The 24,067-nt window shown below is 58.7% G+C and overlaps 2 protein-coding genes across 3 annotated transcripts in view; one reads left to right on the top strand and one right to left on the bottom strand.

Moving 5' to 3' along the window:
- Kiaa1671 (KIAA1671 ortholog) overlaps positions 1-8,760 on the bottom strand; it is a 123,842-nt gene extending 115,082 nt beyond the window's left edge. Inside the window, exon 1 of one of the 2 annotated variants that reach the window (XM_078039634.1) lies at positions 8,670-8,760. The gene's annotated coding sequence lies outside the window, so the exon portion shown is untranslated. The remainder of the gene's footprint in view (positions 1-8,669) is intronic. The other variant, XM_078039635.1, reaches the window with a different exon arrangement.
- On the top strand, positions 7,224-22,766 carry Lhfpl7 (LHFPL tetraspan subfamily member 7). The gene is given in 7 exon segments (XM_078027530.1): positions 7,224-7,383; positions 17,139-18,415; positions 19,858-20,026; positions 20,314-20,436; positions 20,439-20,498; positions 20,501-22,363; positions 22,637-22,766. Coding segments are annotated over 5 exon segments (672 nt in total). The 5' UTR covers positions 7,224-7,383; positions 17,139-18,184; the 3' UTR covers positions 20,590-22,363; positions 22,637-22,766.
- Positions 22,767-24,067: the final 1,301 nt, after the last annotated feature.

Here is a 24,067-nt window from a genome sequence, read left to right as displayed (position 1 = left end):
CCAAGGGGAGAGGAAACTGTGACCTGGAACTCCCATGGCAGATGGGGGATGGGGACAGGACTTCATGGGAGGCAGGTCCAGCGGGGCCTCTGAACCCAGCTGAGAACAGCGAGGGCAGCTGTGCCTCTCTGTGCCGTTGGGATCTGAGGAGAAGGCACACAGCAGGCACTGGCTAGGGCGAGGGTGGCCCTGGGGTAGACGGGCTTTCTAGGCCCTGCCTGGCAGAGGGCTGGTCTGGACTCCGCCAGAAGGTGCAGCAGGAGCAGGAGGCGCTGCGGTCTGCTCACCTGGTTTCCTTCACACCAGTAAAAACAAAAGGCCCAGAGAGGGGAACGGGCTTACTCAAAGACACACAGCAGAGAAGCCAGGTGCAGGAGGCCTGACTTGTGGCCCAGAGCTTCCGGCCCTCTCCACCCGCCCCCCCCCCCCCGGACCAGGACCCCTCCCGTGCCCTGCACAGCCCTGGCACAAGGGGGGAACAGGACAGGAGGGCTGGGCCTGCGGTGAGGCACAGACGTGGGCAGCTTCCCAGGCCCAAGGGCCCTCGGGGCTCCGCGCCCGCGTCACTCCCAGCCCTGCCCAGTGCCCAGGGCAGCGCCTGCCAGGCCTGGCTTCATGTCAGGGCAGGACGAGGCCCAAGTTCACAGGAACCGGGGTGTGCCTGCCGCGCCCCGTGGCCTCCCTTGTGCCCGAGGCCCCTTAGTACAGCGCGGTCCCCAGAAGCACCTCAGTCACCGAGGAAGCAGAACTGAGTGCACAGGCAGGCCCCGCCCCCAGGCCCACAGCCCCGCCCCTGGCCACCGCCCCGCCCCCTGGGCCCCTCCACCGGGCCCCCTCCACCAGGCCGCGGGCACCAGAGAGGGCTGCGGTCCTGGCCGCTGCGAGCCGGTGGGTACTGCTGGTCAGGGCGGCGGGCCGCTCTGGGCCTCGGTTTCCTCCTCTGTCAGACAGGAACGATGCCGGCAGTCACGAGGACTGGTCACCGGGCCAGATGCACATCAGGGACCGGGAGCGGAGGCAGCCGATCGGCGTTGATTATTGACTTTTATTATCGCCACCGTTGATATTTCTGCTTCGCTACGGACAAAGATTCACGGCGTGGCTCGGACCTTAGGACTGAGATTGTTTTTAAAACCCTGAACGGATCTTCTATGGGGGAGGCCCTGTTTTTGAAGTGCCTACTATGTGCAAGAGACCTTTTACATAGTTATCTAACCCTGCGATGACCCTTCAGGGAAAATCTTAGCTTTTTCTTTCTGTGGATGAACTGAAGCTCAGAGAGGTGAAGCCACTTGCCCAAAGCTACACAGCACTGACGTGTGGAGACAGGATCTAACACTAGGATCTTCCCATTCTGCCTGGGAAGGAGCCATGGAGAGACTTGGGACATGGGGGCTGGAGTCAGGCTGCCCAGATCCACGCCCCCCTTCCCGGTGGCCCTGGATAAGCGACTCCCTCTGTAAAATGGGGTTATAAGGATCAAATGAAACAACACAAGGCACATGGTGGCAGACAGCTTGGGCGGGGTGACTTCTCACTCACACAAGTTCTCCTTCACTACACATGACCCTGTCCTTCTCAAAAGCCGGGTCTCGGGCTGGGGCGGGGGCTCAGTGGTGGAGACTTGCCGGGCGCTGGGTTTGAGTCTCAGCACCACATGAAAATAAATAAATAAATAAAATAAAGGTGTGTGTCCAACCTCAAGTGAAACTTAAAAAAACAAAAAATAAAAAGCTGGGTCTCTGCATAGAGGGGAGAGGCAGCCTCGGTCACCCCCAGACTTGTGAAAGCAGGGGCCAGCCCAGAAGCCACCTGCACCTGCAGGTCAAAGGTTGCCCTCTCTGACCTGGAGGGCGCCGTGGCCCCCAGAGACTCACTTCACAGACAGGACACATTCAGAGAGGTGATGCGGCTGCCCAGGGTCACACAGGAGGCCCGGGCCTGACTGCCCCAGACTCTGCCCCCGCCCCCAGCTTCTGCTCAGAAAGGCGTCCCAGGCCCCGGGCACATTCCCACGGCCCTCAGCCAGCACAGGACTTGGCCTGTGACGGAGATGATGGGTGTTGACAACAGGAACATGAAGGCACGGGTGACCTCTGACCCCGCCCTCATACGGGCAGCCTCTGGCCACGCCCTGGGCCCCGAGGCCTGCAGGTCCTGGGTGGGGGCTGCCTTGGATCAGCAGGCCCCTCTGGGGGACAGGCTTGAGGACTGGGAGCAGGCAGCCCGGACCCTGCACCCAGGAGAGCAGCAGGGGACACAGGCTCAGGGTGGACCCAGAGCATCTCCCACCCCACTCCTCCTCCCGGCCCAGGGGCTCCCAGGACAGGAGGTGACCCCCAGCCCCTCCCTGCCCTAGTAATACTGATGACAGTGACATAAGAGCCACAGGCACGGGGACTGGGCTCCTGAAGGGCACTGTCAACGCAGCTTATGTTCTCACCCCAGCACGCAGGCCCATTCGCTCTCCCATTTAGCCCAGAGTGGTTCACTGCCCTACCCAAAGCCACACAGCCAGCGAGTGAGGGAACTGGGATCTGACTCCCCCCGGGCCAGGCAGGACGCCTGGGCCCCGTGCCGTCCTCACAGCCACCACGCACTTATCATCTCCTTAGCGCCCAGCCTGCCCCCGTCCCTCCTGACCTCCAAGCACCCGTGTCCATTTCACAAAGTGCACCCCAGGCTGGGCTGTGATGGGGCTGCTCAAGGTCATGTGCCCCCAAAAGAAGTGGCGCTGGGACCCGAACACAGAGCCCCGGCTCCAGGTGACACCCAGGTCCCGAACAAGAGTCAGCATAAAACAGTCACCCCCAGCGCGTCCCCACCAGGCGGGTGAAGCCCCCGCCCCCCAGTACCGGGTCCAGGCTTCCCAGCCGCTCAGCAGAGGGATGCTGGCCCCACTTCCCAGATGAGGAAACCGAGACTCGGTGGGGAACGACCTGTTCTGGGCCATCAGCTGGAACCAGGTCCTCTCCTCCACACAGACCACGAGCCACACTCTGAGCCTCTCCTGGCAGCCGCTCTCGTCCCCAAAGACCCCTCCCACTCCAGCAGCATCACGACCACGCAAGCTGCAGCACTGCTCCAGGTGAGGAGGGGGCCGGGCTCCCTGCTGTGGGGCTTGGCCGTGGCAGTGGACTGCAGATCAAGGGCAGGAGCAACACCTCCTCAGCTCTCTCTGAGGCATTCACAGCACTGCGGGCTCCTGCTGATAATCATGCCCCAGCTGGCTGTCACCCATCCCCCTGAGTGCATCAAAGAAGACCATCTAAATCCTGGAGTCCAGCATGCAGGCCACGAGGGCCACGGCCAGACCAGATCAGTCAGAAGACCTGCTGACTCAGGCTCATGAAACAAATGGCTGCTCTACGAAAGGCCACTGAGATCTGGGAGGTGCTTGTTACGCAGCAAGATCCTGAACACCTGACCAATACAACGACCACACATTTCCAGAAGGACTCGTGGGTACACGGCAAATGTCTTCCAAGACACAGTCTTCAGCAGGTCGGATAAAATCCCAAAGGCCACAAAACATTGTGCAAACTGTGGGAATGATCAACTTCCCTGCCACCAGGCCACAGCCCGTGCCACTGATAAGACAAAGCCAACCAGCTACCCCTCTCTGGCGGTATCCGAACAGTCTCCATCTCCCTCAGCCTCAGTGTGAGTGTAAGAGGGCTGCACAGGGAACCTTCTGGAATGTGTCTCCCAGTCTCCTGCAACAGAGGGAAAGGGACGACCTGGCGGGGGTGTTATGACAGCACCATGCACCACGGCAAAAGGCGACCCTGTCCACCGAAGGCAGACCAGGTGACTAGGGACACCATGCACACGGGAGTGTCCTTGGGCCCTTAGGAGGAGCAGGGTCAACCGACATGTCCCAGCACGGGGAGAGCCGAGCCTGCTCTGCATCACCGTCATCGCGGGTGTGGCCCCACAGAGGCAGAGGCACTGATTCATCACCCGGCTGTTTACTGAGCACCTACTGCATTGGGCGGTTCCAGGATGGCAGCAGTGAGGACAGATGGGCTCCTGCCCTCTAGAGCAGAAAGTCAGAGGGGAAACTGGCCATGACACCGACCCTCTACCACCACCACCAGTAATAACAAGGATGATAGATAACAACCACAATCTGCACGCGTGAGCGCACGCCGTCTCCAAGCTCCTGTCATGTGCGCCTCCCTGCAACCCTCAGAGGCAGGTCCCATTATTATGCCATTTATTGGGAAGGAAAGGGGCTCAGAGAGGTCAATTCAGCTTCCCAAGGTCTCACAGCAGCGGATAAGCAGCAGAAACAAGATTCAAACTCATCCCTTGATTCTAGTCGGGAGGTTAAAATATCATTGATTTAGCAGAGTGTGACAGGGACTGGGAAGGGAATAAACAAGTGTACGTGAACCTTCAGGAAGGTCAAGAGAAAAGGCTAATTTTTCAAGAAGTAAGAATCGGGAGTTTGAGACGCACTTTTCACCCAGTGGAGTATCACTGTGCCGTCTCTGACACGTGGGGTGTGTGGTGTGCAACGCGCGTTATTTCCAGAATACTATCTGCATTTTGATGTGGGGTCATCCTTCCTAACTCAGAGATAGGGGCAGCCAAAGATCATGCTTCGCAAACATGCTTCATATTCTTAATGGAGACAGGTTATAAAACATTTCAAAGGTCAGTAAATCGAGCAATTAACCAATGTTGAAGCAATAACCCCTTCCCAAAGTCAAGGCCATAATTCTTCGCCTACTTATTCACTGTGCCGTAAACCATCCCTGACCAGAGGATTCCAGAAGAATCCATCTTGTGCAGTCTTGGCTCGCCTAGTGCCTTGCCCGCAGAAGATCCTCAATAAAATATCATCTTGATGGTGGGAAATATTACCTATGTACAAATCTGAGTCCCTGCCCTTCAATCCAAACAGAGGTCAGCTCACTTTTAAATGGCAGGCCTTTGATGGTGGAGTGGCCAGGAGCACCACCCCTGTGCTGAGGGACAGAGTGGCGGGGGTGCATGGCTTTGGGGCAGAGGGCTTGAGTTCAAATCCTGACTCTTTCGCTTCCCGGCTGTGCAACATTTTAAAGCTTTGGAATCTCAAACCACAGACTGGAGGGTCCCAAAGCAGGCACTGCCTGGGTTTGTTGCAAAGAATTAAAAAGAAGGAATGAAAGAACTCAGTCCAGGTTCCAGCTCAAAGCAACTGTTCCCATGTGCTACGGGCTTTGCCTGCGTTCTCTCTGATCCTCCCATTTCATGGAGGAAGAAACTGAGGCTGGAGGGGGAGGGACTCATCTGGAATTATCTTCCTATAATCTGACGGGTGAGCCTGGGCAGGACTGTTCCCTCCTAGATGCGCATCTCCTATCCTTCCTGGGTATTCAAGGAAAGGCAGGGGTGGCTAATGGTCTTTTGGTCAGTCAACACACCCTGTGTTCTGGGCATGCCGACTACCCTCACTTCTCCAAGGGGCAGCCCAGACTCCTTCCGCCACCCCTCCCTGCCTCCGCCTCCCACTCCTCTCCAAGACAGCTGCTCCTTCCCCCACACTCCAGATTGGGTGAGGCTGCCCGGCCTGGAACACTTCCTGCTGCCGGCGATGACGTCATACCCCACATCCTGGGCACAGCCAGGCCAGACTCTGTGCCTGGCACTTCCCAGGTGCCACTTCGCTAAACCCAGGGAATCCCCGTTTGATGGGGGGACCCTTTCAGCAGCGCATTTTACAGACAGGAGCTGAGGATCCAAACAAGTACCACACCAAGGCCACAATCCACACTCCAGAGCCGAAGCCTGGCCCCCAGGTGTCCCTGGCTGGCTCCTGCCTTCCCTCCCGCCTCCTCCTGGAAGCCTCCCTGGGTTTACCCTGCAGCACATCCTCTGAAGCTTCTGCCCAGTGGACCTCACCGACTCCAACCTTCGCCAAAAGCAAGTGGTGGCCAGGTCACATCCCTGCTCTGCCCCCTGCGGCTGGTTGACCTCAGGACACCCCAGCCCTGCATCAGACACAGGAGCGAGGAACCCCACCAGCTCCCCACAGGGAGGCCCTGCAGACTAAGAGGTTTGACAGGATCCCGGCAGGACCATGGCTGAGCCAAGTGCACACACTCACAAGTCCTAAGTGTGTCCCCGATGGCGTCCTTCTCCAGGTGGACTTACACCCTGGGAGGTGTCGTCCCGAGTGGCTCTCTGGATATAACCCTGCCCCGCATTCCGGCTGCCATCCACCTTCAACACCAGTGTCCTGCTCCACGCAAGGTCAGCCCACCTGGGTTTTCCCAGCAGCCTCCTTACCGGCCCCTGGGGCTCCAGGACCGTCCCCTCCCTTCAGTCTCCACGTCGGCCAGGGCAAGAGGGCCGGGAACCTGCCGGGGCGTCTCGCTGCCCAGGAATAAAGTCCAGATCACGGGCACCGTGGCCCGGCCCTGGCCCACCCCCGTAGTCCCTCCTCCCTCCAGCCTCTGCTGTTGGGCTTTAGGACCCAGGACACCGGCCTCTTCCTGCTGGCAAGAGTCCAGGCGACCAGGCTGAGCTCCATCCTGCTCAGGTCCCAAGGCCCCTCCGCTGGCCCTCCGCATTCGGCTCTTCTAGATAAGGGACTTTTTCTCCAAAGGCTTCCCCACCTGACGTGTCTGCAAGCCCCATCTGGGACACAGTGTCTTGACGTAGGAGTGAATGAGCCACGGGGAATGAATGAGCCCACAGAGATACCCCGAGGCTCCTTCCCTGAGTTGGTCAGAGACAGTCTGGTGATGCCAAGGGGACCCTGCTCAGGGGCAGACAGCTGGCCCCTCCACTCCGCCAAGATCTGCCCTGAATAAGGACCAGCTCCCGGCCCTCGAGGGGAGGGTTCCAGCTCAGGATCGGGGGTGAGGGCCGCATGCCCAACACGGAATCGGGCAAGTCCCCGCTCCCCAGCTAGAATGTCAGATCCGGGCGGCCCTGGCCACACTCCACGTCTACAGTGTCGGCATTTAGTAGGTGCTCGATCCCCAGGGCAGACAGACTGGGCCAGCTCACCTGCCCCGCCAAACCCTGTGCCCAGACACTGAGCACTAAAAGGCTGAACTTCTCTCCTGTAACTGCCCCCCTGTGGAGCACGCAAATCCTTTCAAAAGGATCCCCCCAAACCATCAAGACCCGGGCCTGCATCCGCACAACGACCTGGGGACAGTCCCTGGCAGCCAATGAAAGGAGCAAGACACCGGGGTCAGGAGTGAACACAGGTCTGTCCAGGATCCTTGATGCATTAGCAACGGGGGAAGCCTGGGCCAAATGCCTGGTTACTCATTAGCCAACCCCAGAGCTTCTTTCTGCAAGGAAGGAGGAGGGGGGCCATTAACCCATCTGAAAGAAAGGCCAAGCTAAACATCTAAGCCTGCAGTGCAAAGAGACAAGGTGGGTTTCTGGTCCAGGGGATGGAAAAGGACAGGAGGGGCGTGCGACTATTTATAGGAACTTTTTCACCTATTGTGTCCATTCACCCCATATGCCCGCCAAAAGGGGAAAGGGTGACATCCCTACCCCCCATTTTGTCTTAGTGAAAACGGGAGCTCAAACAGGTTAAGTGCAGTGCGTTGCCCAAGGTCACCAAGAGTCTCCAAAGAAAAAGCGTTTTCTTTGTGCAACAGGTACAGCCCTTCCCCTTCCAAAAGGTAATGGCTGCTCCTGGCTAGAGAAAGTTCAGTCCTGGCCTTCTGGAAGCCCTAAGCGCTGAGGTGTCCTGCGGAGGTCACACACCCGCTCCCGGACACGAAAAGCAGGGTTGAGGGCACCGCGCCTCGATTCCGAGGCCAATGCGTGCAGCGCTGGGAGGGTGTGGAAAGGTCAGGCTCGGGTGCGGGTCAATGGGCAGCTTCCCTTCCTAGAGGCCCCTCCCGTATCCCCGGGCGCCGCCTGCCACCGGGGCGGGGACCACATGGGCCTGTCTGGAGCAGGGGGACTGAGGCTCCATCTCATTGGGTCCTCCTCTGCCCTGGGAAGACGAGCGGACGGAGCGCAGGCCCCGCAGGGAGGACGCGTGCCGAGCCCCCGGGGCCAGAGCGCTGCCCTCTGCCCACCCCCTCTGTCCCCTGCGCGCCCCGGCCCCCGCCCCGCCCCGCCCGGCGCCCTGGCGGCCCACGGTCCACCTCCCGGGCCTCCAACCCGCACGGACGTCCAGCTCTTAGCAGCTGCATGCTGGGTACCCCGAATTTCCAGCGATCCCCCAGCTGCTGGCCACCAGATCTCTCGGAATTCACTCCCCAGGCTCGGACCCGCGTGGAGGGGGAGGGATCCACTCTCAGTTGCCAATCACCCTTCGCGTCACTGCCTGGCTAGGGACCCAGGGGGACCCCAGGCCGCCGGCGCCCGATCCCTCCTGGGATCGACTCCCAAGTGGCCAACCGGGTGGCGCGGGATCCATTGGTGGCCCGGTGCGGGATCTTCCCGCGGGATCCACTCCCAAGTCTCGGGAGACGGATTCCCCGGGTCCCAAGCCGGGCAGCCCCTCCCCGCGGCCCCGGAGCCCGGGGATCCACTGGGTCCCCGCCTCTTCCTCGGCCAACTTTGCCAACTTTTCCCCCCGGCCTCGGCCAGGCAGAAACTTGGCGGCCCTCGCCCGCAGCCGCCTCCGCAGCCCGCTAGCGGCTCGGGACTGGGGGCGGTTCGCCAGCGCCCACCCCCGCGGCCGCCGCGCAACCTACCCTGGCGCCGCCGCCAGCCCGCGCCGCGCCGCCACCTGCCCGCGGCCGCCGCACCTGCCCGCGCCGGCCCCGCGCAGCCTAGCCTGCTGGGGGCGGGGCCTCGCGCGGGAAGCGCCCCGTCGCCATGGGAACTGGAGCCCGCGGCGCCTGCGCGGAGAGCACGGGCGGAGCGCGGCCGCCGGACCCTATCCGCCCGGGGGAACCTGGGCCTGGGACTGTTCGCCGGGTCGGAGGTCATCCCTCCCGCTGCTCAAACCGTGACCCCGCCGCGTCCCCAGAGCCATCCCCAGGCATGGGTCGGAAAGCCCCGCGACGGGCACCGACCGGCAGCCGGGTGCGTAACCCCCAGCGCCCCAGGCCGCCGGGCAATTCAGGAGGCTCTGGGCGAGGGCAGGTCACACAGCGCCTGGACTGCGGGCGCCGGCCAGGAGTCGCGAGGTCTGCACGGGGCGCTTGCGCCCCCTCGCGGCGGGTTTGGGGACTGCACCTATGTCCTCCGCGAGGCTCGCATCCTGTTGTGAGCCAAGCCACTGCCTTGTTGTTGCCGAAGGAAATGATGAGTGTAGGCTTGTGTATCAGTTGAGAAAATCGTAGGAAGTCGCCCCTGGGATGGGAGGTGCCTGTCCTGCGTCCTGTTAACGGAGATCCACTTTGTTGCGCAGGCTGGCCTGGAATTCCTGGGCTCAATTAATCCTCCTGCCTCAGCCTCCGCAGTAGCTGGGACTGCAGGCGCGCGCCACTGTGCCCAGCCAGCGTATCCTTATGAAGCACCCCCTCCCCCCCCCCCCCGCTTTGCTGCGTGCTGGGGACATGGCACTGAAGCAACTGGCAGCATCCTGGCTCTTGGAGCTTACAGATTTTTTTTTTTGCGGGGTGGGGGAGGGGTGAACAAGTATATTGAATTTGGATTTGTGACTCTGCTCCTAAGGAGAATTTCTGAGCATGTGTAACTGGAGGACCTGACATCATTTGTGCCTTTAAGTCAGCTAGACCTCGATATAGTGGAGAGAGAGAAGAACATCACACTGTGTGACTTCTGGAGAACTGCAGGAACACTCTCTCGCTTCATCTTTAGCTCAGGTTGTTGGTGTGTACAAAGGGCAGTTCACACGATTGCGTTGTTGGGACCACCACCCATCTATCCCCTTATACTGAGGAACTACCTAGGGCTCCCCAAGAGACTTGTCGCAATGACAGAACCCAGAAATTATGAGAAAGAGGACCTGTGACGTCTTATATCTTAGGATATTCTCCTTGATCATGATGTCATGAACACAGTCACCAACAGGACCCATCTCAGTGGTTTTTATATAGGACCACCAGTACCTCTTTAAGACAAGAAACAGAGGATGATTAGAATGAAATCTCAAAATCCGTCTTCTTTATTGTGAAACAAAATCTCTCTAAGTTGCTTTGGACCTTGCTATATTCTGAGGCTGGTCTCAAACTTTCCATCCTTCTGCCTCAGCCTCCAGAATTGCTGGGAGCCTCCTGGAAGGGACGTATGTTTACTCCTGATTCTTATTGCTTTGTACAGATTAGGCACATAGCAGGTAGCACTCTGAATGGATGTAAAACCACAAGTGAGCAACACTTGCTAAGGTACCATCTGCGGCCTCTCCTGTCTAACCTTATAGGAACTTTCCATTTCTCCTAGATAGGACCAGAATGCATGGGCTGGAGGTTGTGCCAAATGGATGTTCTGTTTCTCAGTCCTTCCACTTGCCATCTCCTCTCCATCCCAGAATGTAAGCAGAAGAGGGGACAAGACAGTCTTCCTCCTGAGACCTCTAACCCAAATGTCTCTCCACTGGTGACCTCCCGGTCCCCCATTCTGACATGCCAGCTCTTCTCCCACCATCAGGGTTTAAGGGATTCCCAGAAGCACCTAACTACAACTCCCAGAATCCTTCTGGATGCACAGAGGGTGGGACTTCCTGGTCCAGCCCCTCCTTACTTCCCCCTGCACTCCAGTACCCTCCCTCTCAGTTCTGACTCCCAAGAGGTGTCAGGTTCTGGTTGTTTCCAGAATCAAACTCTGACCCCTCAGGGTAGCCCTGACTTTCCTCTTCCTGAGGACAAAGGACAGTACCAATCAGGGTCTGTCCTGGGACCCCTTCTTGGGCATCTTCTGCCTCCTCCTTCAGGAAGTGTGTCCTGATTCGGCTGCCAGTGCTCAGGCTCCCTGGTGGCTGTGTCCCCTAGAGCTTTCTCCAGTGATGGAGCGTCCTGTGTCTGCGCTGAACACCATTAGCCCCTGGTAACCACTGGTGACCACTGAAAAGATGGCCTGCGAGATGGAGGAGCTGAATTTTAAATTTTATTGTGTGTTTAATTCATTTGAATGTGAACTGCCCCCCCCCTGCTCGCCCCCCACCGTGTCCGCTGCTTGGAACCTTCTGGCCCCGGAGCCCACCCACTGCTTGGCCAAGGTCCCGGCCATGCATCCCTGTGGGTGGCACATTGATTCATTTTGTTTTTCTTGTCATTCACGCTCGAGGGTGAGAGCCTGTGTATTCTTGGGGATTTTCTCTCAACCCAGACCTTTGCCCATGCCGTGTCCCCTGCCAGGAAGACTTCGCCCTCTGCCTGCCCGTCATCTGGCTAATGACTCCATGTCCCTCCGATCTTGGCTGTGACTTCAGTTCCTCCCAGAGCCATTCCCGACTCCCGAGGCAGGTTAGATGCCAAAGCCTCTGAATCTTGTATGACTCCCCCACCTCCATGAACGCCCGGATCGCACTGGGGTATAATTACCAGTTTTTCCTCTGCCTCGCCTTCTAGAGCCTGAGGACACGGAGGGCAGGGACCAGCAGGATAACTGAACCGGAGCTGACCCTTGATAAATATTCATGGAACTCATTGTCGAATACATGTTTTCATATGATGGGATCCTGTGGCTGGTGGACAGTGATGATATTAATATACACTGTCATTGATGAAGCCAAATGCTTTGCCTGTGCTGTCTCTTTAGATGTCACAATGATTCAGTGAGAGATGATCTATTATTATCTCCTTTTCACAGATGAGGGATCTGAAGCTCAGAGAGGTTAGGTAAATTGCCCAGAGTCACACAGCTAGTATCTCAGTCTGGCTTCCCCGAAAAACAGAGCCTGAGGCAAATCTTAAGTGCTAATGCTTTATTGGGGAGGTGAACCCAGTCCAGCAAGGGAGAAGGAAAGGGGACCTGGAGGCAGGGAAGGAGGGAGAGCAAGTCTAAGACATGCCAAATGGGGCTGGCCTCAGAATCCCAAGGAACCATCCAGGAGCTCCATCACCCTGGGAATCTCCGCAGGGACAGACCTCCGCAGGGACGATGGGCGATATGTGACCTGCTGGCACCTGCCGTTTCCTGTCTACCTTAGTGGCAGTTAGGCCCAGTCACTCCTCACTTCTGGGTGGGCTCCTGCACCCCCGCTGCCCCAGGGAAGCCACTTCCCCGCTCACCTGAGAAGGGAAGAGAGGACCCCGAGTTCCCTCCCCCACAGGGAGTGGTCCGGGCAGTGTGGACGGCAGCTGGGGTGTTGGGAGCCTGGGCTGGGATTCAGGCCACACCCCTGCAGGCCCGGCTGGCCAAGTGACTGGGCAGCTGACCCAGGCCACCTGCAGGGGGAGGTGAGCCGAGGCTGGAGGGAGTCCAGCAGCACCCGGCGACCCAGAGGGACAGAGCCCAGGTCACCTCAAAGGTGTGTCCATCAAACCGACATCAACACCAGAGCTGGGATCCCCATCCCTCCAAAGGCCGTCAGCGGACATTGGTTGACAGAAAAGTGAATCAGTGAGTGAGTGATTGAATAAGGAGGGGTCCAGGGGCGCCAGGTGGAGAGGCTGAGGCCCAGAGAGGCCGGGCTGCCCTAACAAGGGTCACACCTGTAGGGCAGAGCAGGGACCCGAGAGTGTTCCAGACTTTTCTGGTCAGGTTTTCTGCACGGGGCTTGCTGGACCCTCCTAGTCTGAGAGTGCCCGCCTGTCCATGCTCGTGTTCCGCCAGCATTTTTGGAACACCGAGCTGACACCTCTTACTGTCACCTGCCCAGGGCCCACCCCCTGTCCTGTCACACCCTGTCAGTCTTCCTCCTGGAACCCATCCTGTCCCCCATCCTCCATCCATGTGGGTCTTTTCTTTTTTTTTGAGGGGGTGAGCCTCATGGTATCCCTGCCGTATCCCAGTTCCAGACCCCAACTCCCAATCCTGAGCCCCAGGAACTGGATCTGAATGTCTCATGTCCCTGGCCACGGGATTGGTTCAGGGATGGGCATGTGACCCAAGCTTGTCCAATGAGAATTCATCACAACACTTGCTACAGCTGTGCACAGAGGAGCTTCTTTACTCCAGGATTGTTGGAGCCTGAAAATGTCAACCCGAAGCCACCCGAGGCCAACACTGTCAGGAGAATCTGCCTGAGAATGAAGGCAGCTGAGCAGAAAACACAGCTGAGAGGGGCAGACAGACAAAAGGATCTTGAAGACGTGGCTTATCCACCTGGATCCAGCCATGCCTGAAGCTGCACCACAGAATTTCCAGTTAGGTAGAAACCCCTATTCCTATTTGAGCCAGTTTAAGTCATATTCCTGTTATTTACAGCAAATGATGATCCCAGTGCTTGCTCTGTGCCGAGTCTTGTGCTGGATGCTGGGGGAGACATATTTAAGACACAGCGCCTGGCTTTGGGGAGTTCACGGCTTGTAGAGAAGGTCCTGCTGGGAATACAGAGAACTATGTCCGCCCTGGCCTGGGGCGGAGCACAGACAGGTAGTGACCGGTGGCAAGACCGTGATTGTAAGTCGGTGAATCCCCTTCTCCTGCCCAGGGACCAGCATCTCCCCTATCCCCATGGGGCTGGCTTTTCCTCCTGTACCCAGCCCACCCAGCGCCCGGGGTGAAAGCTGTTGATCTAAGGAACCCGGAGAGAAAACACCAGGCGTGGCCTCCTGCCGGCCTGTCACGGGCCTGGGTCCTTGTCTGCCAGAAGGTTCTCTTCAAAGGCAGCGGGGTCCCTTGCAAGATCAACATCCAAAGCTAGAGACGGACTGGGGGCGGCCACCTTGGAGCCTGGACCTAGGGCGTGGTGGCCGGAGAGAAGGGCCCTCCAGGTGCAGAGGGCGAGGGTGGGAGCCCGCTGGCCCAGCACTGCCCAGCTCCGGGGGTCCTGGAGCCCCAGAGGTCATAGGTGGTATTGGGGGCGCAGGCGCCATTGAGCCTCCATAAGGAGAAACTAACTCCTGTGTTGGGGGACCCTTCACTCCACAAGGGGGAGCTCCGCTGGGCCAGGACAGGGCTCAGAGCCACCGCGTCATTTGTCTCAGGGGGCTCAGCCACCTCGCCGGGAACAGCACCAGAAATCAGCGGCCCCTGGCATCCGAGGAGCAGTGGGAGAATTAGATGGGGGCCTAGTGGCAGCCCTTCCCAGTCCCGAGGGGTCCGGCTTCAGCTGGACCGCCACCTGGACCCCCAGGCTGGGCGGGGTCCTGCTCTGTGCTCTCACCTGCCGGCCTGGCGGGGAGCGGGCCCGTGGGGTCTGTTGGTGGCGGGTTGGCACCGGTGCACAGCCTGGGCTCACTATGATGTCACGCTCAGCCACGTCCCTCCCCTGGCACACCTGCTCCTTGGGCAGGTTCCCAGTGTCACCTGATGCCAGCTCCCTCGTCCCAGGTGCCCAGGACAAAAGCCCGGGGGCTGCCTGGCCTGCCGCTTCCTCTCCCACACTCCAGCTCCCCCCGTCAGCCAAAGGGCTTCACCTTTCACCCGCAGAGCAGACCCGAACCTGGGCAGCCCTGGCCCACGGCCTTCCCCCTACCTGTCCCCAAGTCGCAGCCCCGGCTGAAGATCCTCAGCTCCCTGCGGTGGCCCCTCTCCCTGTTCCTCACCCAGGGCCAGAGAGGTCTCCCCCTGCTGGAGACCACCGGAGACTCCCTGGCTGCTCAGAAGTCAAAAGCCAAAGTCTTGTTGTTGTGACAAGCCCACCCTGCTCCCTCCTCTCCTACCCGCCTCCTCAGACCCTTGCTCACCCCAGGACTCTTGCACCTGCTCCTCCAGAGGCCAAAGCCTCCACCACCCCTGACCAGGTGGCTCCTCCTTCACCCACTCTAGGTCCTTGCTCAAAGGTCACCTTCTCCTGAGGTTTCCCGTGACCCTTCCAGGCTTCGCTTTACTAGTGGTTCTTATTAGATCAAGCGTCTCCTTGGTGTCTCCATCCCCCCGAGCTGTCAGGGCCCCCAGAGGGGCTGCCTCTCTTCCCCCTGCTGCTGAACGCCCCCGCACCTGGCACCGCCCTGGAACATGGCGGAGTCGTAATATTGGTTGGGTGGATGGGCGGATGGATGGACACACGGACATGTTCTGTTACCCTGTTTGTCTGTCTTGCCCACCAAACTCCAAACTCCTTGAGGCGAAGGACTCTCTCCTGTTCGCCATTGGAATCTAGGGGTGGGGGGCAGGGGCCAGTTTGGGGGTCACGTGGACGTTGAAGGAAGGATCTCAACCTTCGGTTCACGGAGGGGGACATGGAGGCCGGGGGCAGAGACTCCAGGCCTCCCAGTTCTGCTCCCGAGACTCCCTCCTGGACCACCTGTGTGCCCCCAGTGACAGCAGGTGGCAGAGACGTCCTGACCTGACCCTGGGCAGTCCCGGGAAGCCGCCTGTGAGATGGAGTTGATGAAACCAGCAGCGACCTCATGGGGTGGCCGGGAGGCTCACAGGAAGGGACGCACTGGAAGTGTCGGGTCCCGGCTAGGACAGAGGGACAAAGAGGCCAGTCTCTCCCAAGCCTCCCTCGGGTGCCCCCCAGCTCGGTGGAGCCTGCCCGGATGTGCTCTGGGGCCGCAGCGCCTCATGTAGCTTTCTGGCACCTGTTCTGTCGGAGTGGCTTCCCAGGTGACACTGGCATTGTCTGGGGACAATTGCCCCTTTCAAGGTCAGAAGCACCCTGCGAGCTCCTGGTGCAGCCGGGGAGAGGCAGCTCCTGGCCAGTCCCACCGCTCCCCTGCTCCCCCGCTCCCTGGCTGGAATCCAGCCCTGGGACCCTGCCGAGGCCAGGAGAGGCTGCTTTGGGAGGACGGGGGCTGGGAGGGGACCTCCATCCTCAGGGGACCGCATCTTGCAGGTTATGGAGCCGCCACTGAGGTTTTCTAATCCTGGAGTAAAAAGCCCTTGAAACTGACCCTGAGCTGCCCGCCCGGGCTTGTCTGCCCATCCCCTACACACATGCAGTCTGTCCCCTGCAATATCATAGCCACCTGTACCCGCTTTGCGACAGGCTGGCGGAGTGTCCCGAGCTCAGGGGTGTGGGAAAGGGAGCGCTGGGCCATCACCTCTTCCTGTGTACCTCCCGCTCCCTGGGATCCTGACCTCACAAGTCCAGGCCACAGCGGCAGGGGACATGGCCCAGGTCCCACAGCCTCTGGGCCCGGGATTCCTGCCACATTGAAAGTGTTGGCGGGCTGAGATGGCCCAAGTGAAGCCCAAGGTCGTGGAGCGAGGGCCCAGCGTTCACAGATGCCCTTGGCGAGCCGCAACTCAGCTGCTCTGACTCTGAGTGCCCTTGAGCGGGCTCACCCTCCTGGGCCTCCCTCCAGGGCCTCCCTCCTGGCCCTGGTGACAGGCTGGCTGTGAGCCCCCCACTCCTGGACTCCGCCTCGGTTGTGATTTAGGGGTGATGGGACTCTGCACCAACTTGCTGCTTTAGTTGCCTTTGGAAAACGAGAGTGCCTCCGTGGTTTGATGGGTCCCCAAAGTCCCCGTATTGGAAGCTGAATTGCTCATGGTCTCTGGAGGTGGGACTTTGGGAAGTCATTGGGGTTCAATGAGGTACGAGGGTGGGCCCTGTAATGGCGTCCGTGGCTCTCTAAGGAGGAAGCCAACGTGCTTGTCCCTCCGGGTGGGACCCTGCCATGCAGGGGCGCAGTGAGAAGGCCCCCGCCAGGTGGCGCCCCACGCTCTTGGCCTCCCGGAGTCCAGACTCCAGGAAGCCCTCCAGGAGGCTGGGAGGAGGGAGCCAAGGGGCAGGAGGCGGCTGGGACACCAGGCCTCGTGTGGCCTTCTGGGTGGAGACAGACCCTCTGACTGAGAGGGAAGGAGAGGAGGACGGGAGGACAGAGGACAGACACACGGGAGGGACTGTGCCCTGCAGAAGTGGCGCCGGCAGGGTCCCCTCTGCCTGGGCTCCGATGCCTGCTCCTGGACTCCGCGATTCCTCTTCCAGATGCGTCAGGGCCGAGCCCCGGCCCCCGGCAGCTCTTGGTGTCCCCGGTCCCCTGCTGGATCGCCAGGCTGGAGGGGGCTGCTGAACCGGGCTCGGGGCACAGGCCAGGTGCTGGGCTGGAGGGCACCTTGTCCCTGCCGTCTCCACCACTAACCTCGCCCTGGCCCCCAGGCACCAGCCTCCGGATGGTGGGCAGCGTGTGGGCAGCCCGGGGGCTCTCCCTCAGCTGCATCTCAGCCCTCCGCCTCGTCTCCCCGCCTGGTTCCAGGTCCCCACCTTCCCCTACTGCTCCTGGCCTCAGGGTGACAGCAGGAACCAGAGCTGAATGACCTTCACATCCTTGGAGGACATTCCTGAGGTGGCCTCCCCAGTTCCTTGGGCCCTCGGGGACAGAGCAACTCATCAGGACAGAGAACGGGCTCCAGTGAGGTGGGTGTGAGGGTCCTTTGTTATCACCCAGACGTCCCTGCAGCTATGAAGACACCATTAGGTGTCACCTGCAGAACTTGACAAAACTGCCAAGTCCTGGGGTCCACCTGGACCTCTGGCTCTGCAGGTGTGAGGTGGGTCTAGCAAACACCCAGGATGATTTCAAAGGCAGCTGCCAGCCAGGTGTGGTGGCACACACCTGTCATCCCAGCAGCACAGGAGGCTGAGGCAGGAGGATTGCAAATTCAAAGCCAGCCTCAGCAACTTAGTGAGGCCTTAAGCCACTCAGCAAGACCCTGTCTTCAAATGAAAATTAAAAAGAGCTGAGGATGTGGCTCAGCGGGTAAGTTCCCCAGAGTTCAATTCCCGGGACCCAGAACCAAATCAAACCAAAGCTAGCTCCAGGACACTACAGTGCCATCTGCTGGAAGTTCACTGTCATGAATTATGCAAATCCAAGATGATCCCAACAATTCACCTAGAGTTGTGCAGTGTACAACCTGCACGCTCCTACTTGGTCACTCTCTAAGTGCTGCTAAGTTTGAAAATGAAAGCTGAGATGTGGACGTCCTTGTGATGCTGCTCATTATCCAAACCAGCAACGGAGCGAACGGGTGCCCTGTCCGGCACCTCTAGACTGACCACAAAGGAGACGTTACAGGCGCCTCTCCCGGGGATGCCGATGTGCAGGGTAGTGAGCGCTTGATGACAAAGGTCGGGAGGTGGTCTGCGGGTCTGGATCTCAGTTCTGGCTCCACCACTGAATTATCTGTGGCCTGAGCCAAATCTCTCCCGGGGCCTCCGGCTGTTTGTCTGTAGAAATGGGACATAGTGGACAGAACTCTTGGGAATGTTTTGAGGACACAGTGGCTGGTCAAGAAGCAAATGGAGGAGTGTCCGATGCCCCGTCCTGACCCTTCCTCTGCCCTCTTCCTGGCAGGCTGCAGCTGTGATGCTCCTGAGAGGCTGGCGCCCGCTGCCTCCAGTGCGGGCCTCCTCCTGTCCTGGGCACTGGCCTCCAAAAGACTGTGTTTGAGGAGGGGCAGTGGACTGATGCCAGGGCTACAGGCCATGGCAGGGAAGCCACTGGTCATCCCAAGCCCTCGAGACGTATTTGCCGAATGAGTGAATGAATGAGCTGTGAGCAGCGTCTGGTCCCCTAAGACAGATGGCAGAGATAAGCCCTGGGATTGTGACCTATTCTTGGTCCTTCAGCTAACTGGAAATTGCTAGGGGGCCAGGATGATGGCATCTTGATGCAGCCTACTCCTGCCCTGAGCCAACCCAGTTCTAATTATCTGTCCCCTTTGATTCTCTCTTATCCATTTGTGTCATCTCTACCTGGGTGACCCTACAGAGTTGGGGAGGTTGTGCACTGCACAATCATACCTGGCTAAGAGCTGAGAGAGGCTGACCTCCAGCTGCTGCCCCACTTGCTAAGCCATAGACACACAAGACCGCACCTGCGGAGGGGGTTGCTTTTCTGTAATTCACCCACAGCCCCTGGACACCAGCCCATCTTGACTGCAGCTCTCAGCCCAGTAACTCTCCACCGTGGGCGAAGGTGACCAGCACCTGGCAGGTCTTCCTGCTGCCCACCCCCCCAGTCTGTCTGCCGCACACTGGACAAACAGGTCCTGCTGAAAGTGAAATGGGATCATCATGCCAGGCAGGCTGGCTCGTCCACTCTCCGGTGGCTTCCCGTCAGAGTGAAATCCAAACTCCGGGTCCAGCCTCTGGAGCTCCCCAGACCCGGGCCTCCCCTCTCCACCACCTCATCTCTCCCTCCTGTGCCGGGCTCCGCCCCAACTCACTGTCCTTTGCTCCTGTCCCTCCTGCTTGTCCCTCTGCCTGCACCCGGTTTCCCCAGACCTCCCCACACCCGGCTCCCCCTGTCTGCTGGGCGCCCTGCCTCCCTGGGGCCTCCCCGGCCTCTGGCAGCTCCTCTCTCCTGCGCTCCGTCCTCCGATGCAGCTTTAGACCTTCACGCACTTACTTGCTGATCTGAAATCCCTTCCCCGTCTCCCAGATCACTGTCACTTTATCCACTTGTTCCTGAGGGGGCAAGGACGTAGCCATCTGCCTCCACATCCCTGGGGCCCACACGGTGCCTCCTAAGCCCTGGGATTGTGACCTATGTCGGTCAGAACTTCCTTCCATCGTAAGGCTCAGTGATGCCCACTGCTCTAAGTGCACACACGCTCCCAAACAACAAGTCGTACCTAGCAAATATGTTCTGAGCCGGATGTGGTGGTTCACGACTGTCGTCCCAGCGACTCGGGAGGCTGAGGCAGGAGGGCCTCAAGTTGGAAGCCAGGCTCTGGAAGTTAGTGAGGGGCTAAGGAACTTAGTGAAACCCTTTCTCACAAGAAAAACCAAATGAAACAGGCTGTGAGTGGCCCAGTGGCTGAGCACCCCTGGGTTCCATGCCCAGTACCAAAAAAAAAAAAAAAAAAAAGGATAAAAAATCATATATATTTGTAAATTTAAAATGGACGCATTGGCCGTTCCTCCGCACCCGCACGCCGCTCCTGCTCCTCTGTTCATCTGCGGTGGAGCCGGGGCTGCGCCACATCAGCTGCGGGAACACGGTGCCCGACTCGGGCACTCGGCCAGAAGTGGAGTGGCTGCTCCCACGGCCACCCCTGGAGCCTTCTGGGGAGGAGCCATGGTCCTGGCAGCAGCCGCACCACCCTCGCCCACCCGCCGTAGTCACCATCCTAACGGGTGTGGGGGACTCTCAGTGTGGCTTTGATTTTCATTTCTCTTGTGACAAGTCAGGTCCCTCCAACAGGCTCCGATGGTGAGTGCACGGACGGGGGAGGGGTGCCTGGATGGAGGGCCAGGGGGCGGGCGGGCGGGTGGATGGTTGGAGGGTGGGGTGGAGGGGCGGCTGGGACAGTTGGTGTGACGTGCAGAGAGGTGGATGGCGGAGGGACTGCCTCTGTGTAGAGGGGCGGGGAGGACGAGCTGAGTAGAATGTGCTTGGAGGATGGTAAGAGGTGGACGGGGTTGAACGGTGGGTGGACGGCCCAGTGCCCGCCCACCTTCCGTCTCTAGCCCACCACCCAGCCTGGCCTCCCCGTTGGCCAAAGCAGCCTGCGAGGCCCCCTCCATGCACCGTGGTGGGAAGTGCCGGGTGGGTGGGGCCATGTCACTGCCATCCTCAACACAATCCTGGCCAGCCTCCTGCCCATCATCAGTGGCCCTGCATGACCAAGATCCAGGGGAGGGCCATCTTCTCCAGTGACACCGAGAAAATTATCCTTGTGCCAGAAGTAAGCAAATAAAAATCTCCCAGGAAGAACAGAAAGAGTCTACTCTACAGTTGGATGAAATCACTCCATATTCGAGTTCAGATCCCACCTAGGCTGCTTCCTTGCTGTGTGACCCCAGGCAAGCCACTTTACCTCTCTGGACCTATTTATTCTTCTGAATAAATGAAGGGTTGTTATGACAGTTAACTCAAGATCTTCAATGTAAATAAAGTACTTTGGCACCCAGAGTTCCTTTCCTCCCTTCCCAATCCCAGGGAAGTATCTGACTGGTCAGCACCGAGTCCCATGCCCACAGTGGGGATGGGTGTGCCATCAGCCTCACTTACAGAGCTAGAGTTAGAGCAGTTGCTGGTACTGGAGTGGGGGAAGGCTGCTGGGCATCCCATGGCCAGCTTGCTCTTTAACGGAGGTTTTATTTATTAAGATCATTTCATAGATTTGAAAATTGTTCAGAGAGGTAAAGTCATTTGCCCAAGGCCACACAGCTGATCAATGGCAGAGCTGGGATTTGAATCCAAATCCGACAGACTATTGGGGAGGTAAAAGACCACCTGGGTTTGCTCCCTCCGCCCCCACCCACTCAGCTTGCATTGATAGATCACAGAAAAAAGCAGCTCGTGTTTATCTTCCAGAAGGAACAGTAGGATGATCGATAACTTCTGCTTTGAAAAAAACGGAATAAATAGAAAAACCTAGGCAGCCACAGAGTAGTGTTCCAAGGGACTGGGAGGCCAGCAGGTCATTTCCAGTGTCATTACGATCACTTGATGCCAATTGCCCTGCCGTGCAAACCCGGGCACATCACAGCACAAATAGCAGCAAGCAGCTGGGCGCGGTTGTGCCTGCCTGTCATCCCAGGCAGGGGAGGCTGGGGCAGGAGGATGGATTTCCAAGCCAGCCTCAGCAACAGCGAGGCCCTAAGCCACTCAGTGAGACCCTATTTCTAAATAAAATGCAAAATAGGGCTGGGATGGGGCTCAGTGGTCAAGGGCCCCCAAGTTCAATCCCTGGTACCCCCCCAAAAAAAAGCCGTAAGGGGTGCCACCAAGTAGAAGCCCCTCAATCCTCAGGTCACCCACTCAACCTTGGGGTGGGGCACCCCGTCTCTGTGCACCTCACAATGGCTCCCAAGGTCTTAACTGTTTCTCTGGGAATTGTTTCAGCAATGCCAAAGGGATCCCCAGCCCTTAAAGCAAAGCCATTCACAGAGACTCTGTTTTACTTGGCAACAGGCAGAGGGATCCTTCTTGATTGTTTTCTCTCCAGCAAAACAAGAGGTGTCCTTTTTTTTTTTTTTTTGGCAAGAAGGATGGCACTACAGAGCCGTGGTGCCCACAAGGGGAGAAAGGAGCGGCCGGGGGAGGGCGGAGGACTCCCGCAGCACATGCCAGCGCCCAGGGGCCACTCCAGGGACTGCGTGGACCTGGTGGACCTGCTGTGGCTGGCCGGCTGGCACTTGCAGGTGGGTCAGCTGTGCCCTGTCCCGGGCGGAGTTCTCCATGTTCCCAGAGGCTTGAAAGCCACAAGGACGCCGCAGCCCAGACCCACAGGCAGCTGCTGCTCAGGACCGGCGGCCTCAGTGCACCTGATGGCGCTTCTGCATGGCACAGCCCAAGGGGGCTGGGGCGCACCCGGAACCGCTCCCCTCCTGGAGCTGCAGCCTCTTATCTTGCCAAGACCCATCTGGGAGCCCGGGGTGGACGGGAGGAGCAGGGGAACCCACTGCACCGCTGCCGAGCAGGCCTGGGATGCTGGATCTTCATTTTCCGAGAGGCGGACAGACGCGGTGAGGGCTGCAGTTGATTCTCCTTGAAGTCTCTGAAGGAGGGAGGACGGCTGGGGGCTGGCGTGTTCTCGACACCTCTCAAGTCCTTAACTGAATCTTAAATGTCTCCTGAAGCTCCATGTGCTCAGGGCTTGGTCCCCAGCTGGGATAGCTACTGGGAGGTGGTGGGACCTTGAAGAGGTGGGGCCTGGTGGAAGGGAGTTAAGACACTGGGATGAATGCTCTGCAGGGGACCCTTAGGATCCTAGGCTCTTCCTCTGTTTCACTTCCTAGCCTCAAGGTGAGCAGTTTTATTCCACCACGTGCTTCTGCTATGATGTGCTGCCCCCCGCCCCAGATGTGGAAGGGTAATCATGGACCTGATGACCCAAACTGAGCCCAAATAAAACTTTTCTCTCTTTAAGTTGGTTATCTTAGGTGTGTCTTTCAGGGACAAGATGTTCACTAACATGCTTTGCACCCAAAACCTCTGGTAGGGAGTAGTGAGAGCTTTGATAACACCATCGGACGTCACAGCTATCCTCCTTTTGTGGAACTCATCCTGGTTTTGCATGTTTCAAGTTTAAAAAGTATGTTGATTTAAAGAAAGCCATTAGGATATGGGGACATGGGGGGTCCACAGACACAATCAAGATCATCTAGGTGGATGGCAGGGACCGAGCTTGGGAGATGCTGTCATGAAACATGGTTAGGCTGGACGTGGTGGCACACACTGTAATTCCAGCTACTTGGGAGGCTGAGACAGGAGGATGGCAAATTTGAGGCCAATCTGGGCAATTTGGCAAAAGTCTATCTGAAAAGATGGGTGGGGATTGTGGCTCAGTGGTAGGGTGCTGGCCTAGTCCCAACACCACAGAAACTAGAACCAAAACCAAAACACAGGGAGAAGACTTGATGGGTCTAACGCTGGCCAAACCTGAGAGTGCGTGTGAGAGGGAAGGGCGTTTGTGCCACCTCCTCCTATGGCCCTGAGCCCCTTGCCTCCCTTCCCCTGGGCAGAGAGAAGGGAGGAGGTCCTCAGAACCACCCCAGCAAGGGAATCAACACCACTCTCACGCTGTAGGGTCATGGCCATGTGCCTCATCATCCACATCTAGGCAAAGTTCAAATCCACGTGTGTAGGGAAGTCTACACAGCAAACAATACCTTAGGTTTTTTTTTTTTTAATTTTTTTTTGGTAACAAGGATTGAACCCAGGGGCGCTTAACCACTGAGCCCCATCCCCAGCCCTTTTTATTTCTATATGGAGACAGGGTCTCACTAAGTTGCTTAGCGCCTCTCTAAGTTGCTGAGGCTGGCTTTGAACTTGCAATCCTCCTGCCTCAGCCTCCTGAGCCCCTGGGATGACAGGCGTGGGCCACTGCACCTGGCTCTGAGGAATTATTTTTACCCAGAAAGTCCACCATCAGTTTCCCACGGCCAGGCGTCTGTGAACAGCGCCCAGCACCTCACGGGTCACCCCCGAGGAAAGCCACACAGGCTGAGCCAGGGCTGAAGTCAGAGGTGAGACTGGTGACCCCACAGGACAGCAGACCTTTAGGGCTACTGCCTTCTGAGGCCTCTCGTCCTCCCTACCTCAGGAGGGAGAATAGCTTCCAACCAGGACAGCCCTGGCTGAGCTGGCCAGTGCCACCCACTGCCAGGTGGCTTCATATCTGCTACTCCTGGGAATCTCCAAGGACGTGGCGGGGGTGCACCTAGGAC

This window comes from Ictidomys tridecemlineatus, chromosome 2 (genome assembly GCF_052094955.1).
Source record: "Ictidomys tridecemlineatus isolate mIctTri1 chromosome 2, mIctTri1.hap1, whole genome shotgun sequence".
NCBI lineage: Eukaryota > Metazoa > Chordata > Mammalia > Rodentia > Sciuridae > Ictidomys > Ictidomys tridecemlineatus.
This window is presented reverse-complemented; position numbering and strand designations above follow the sequence as displayed.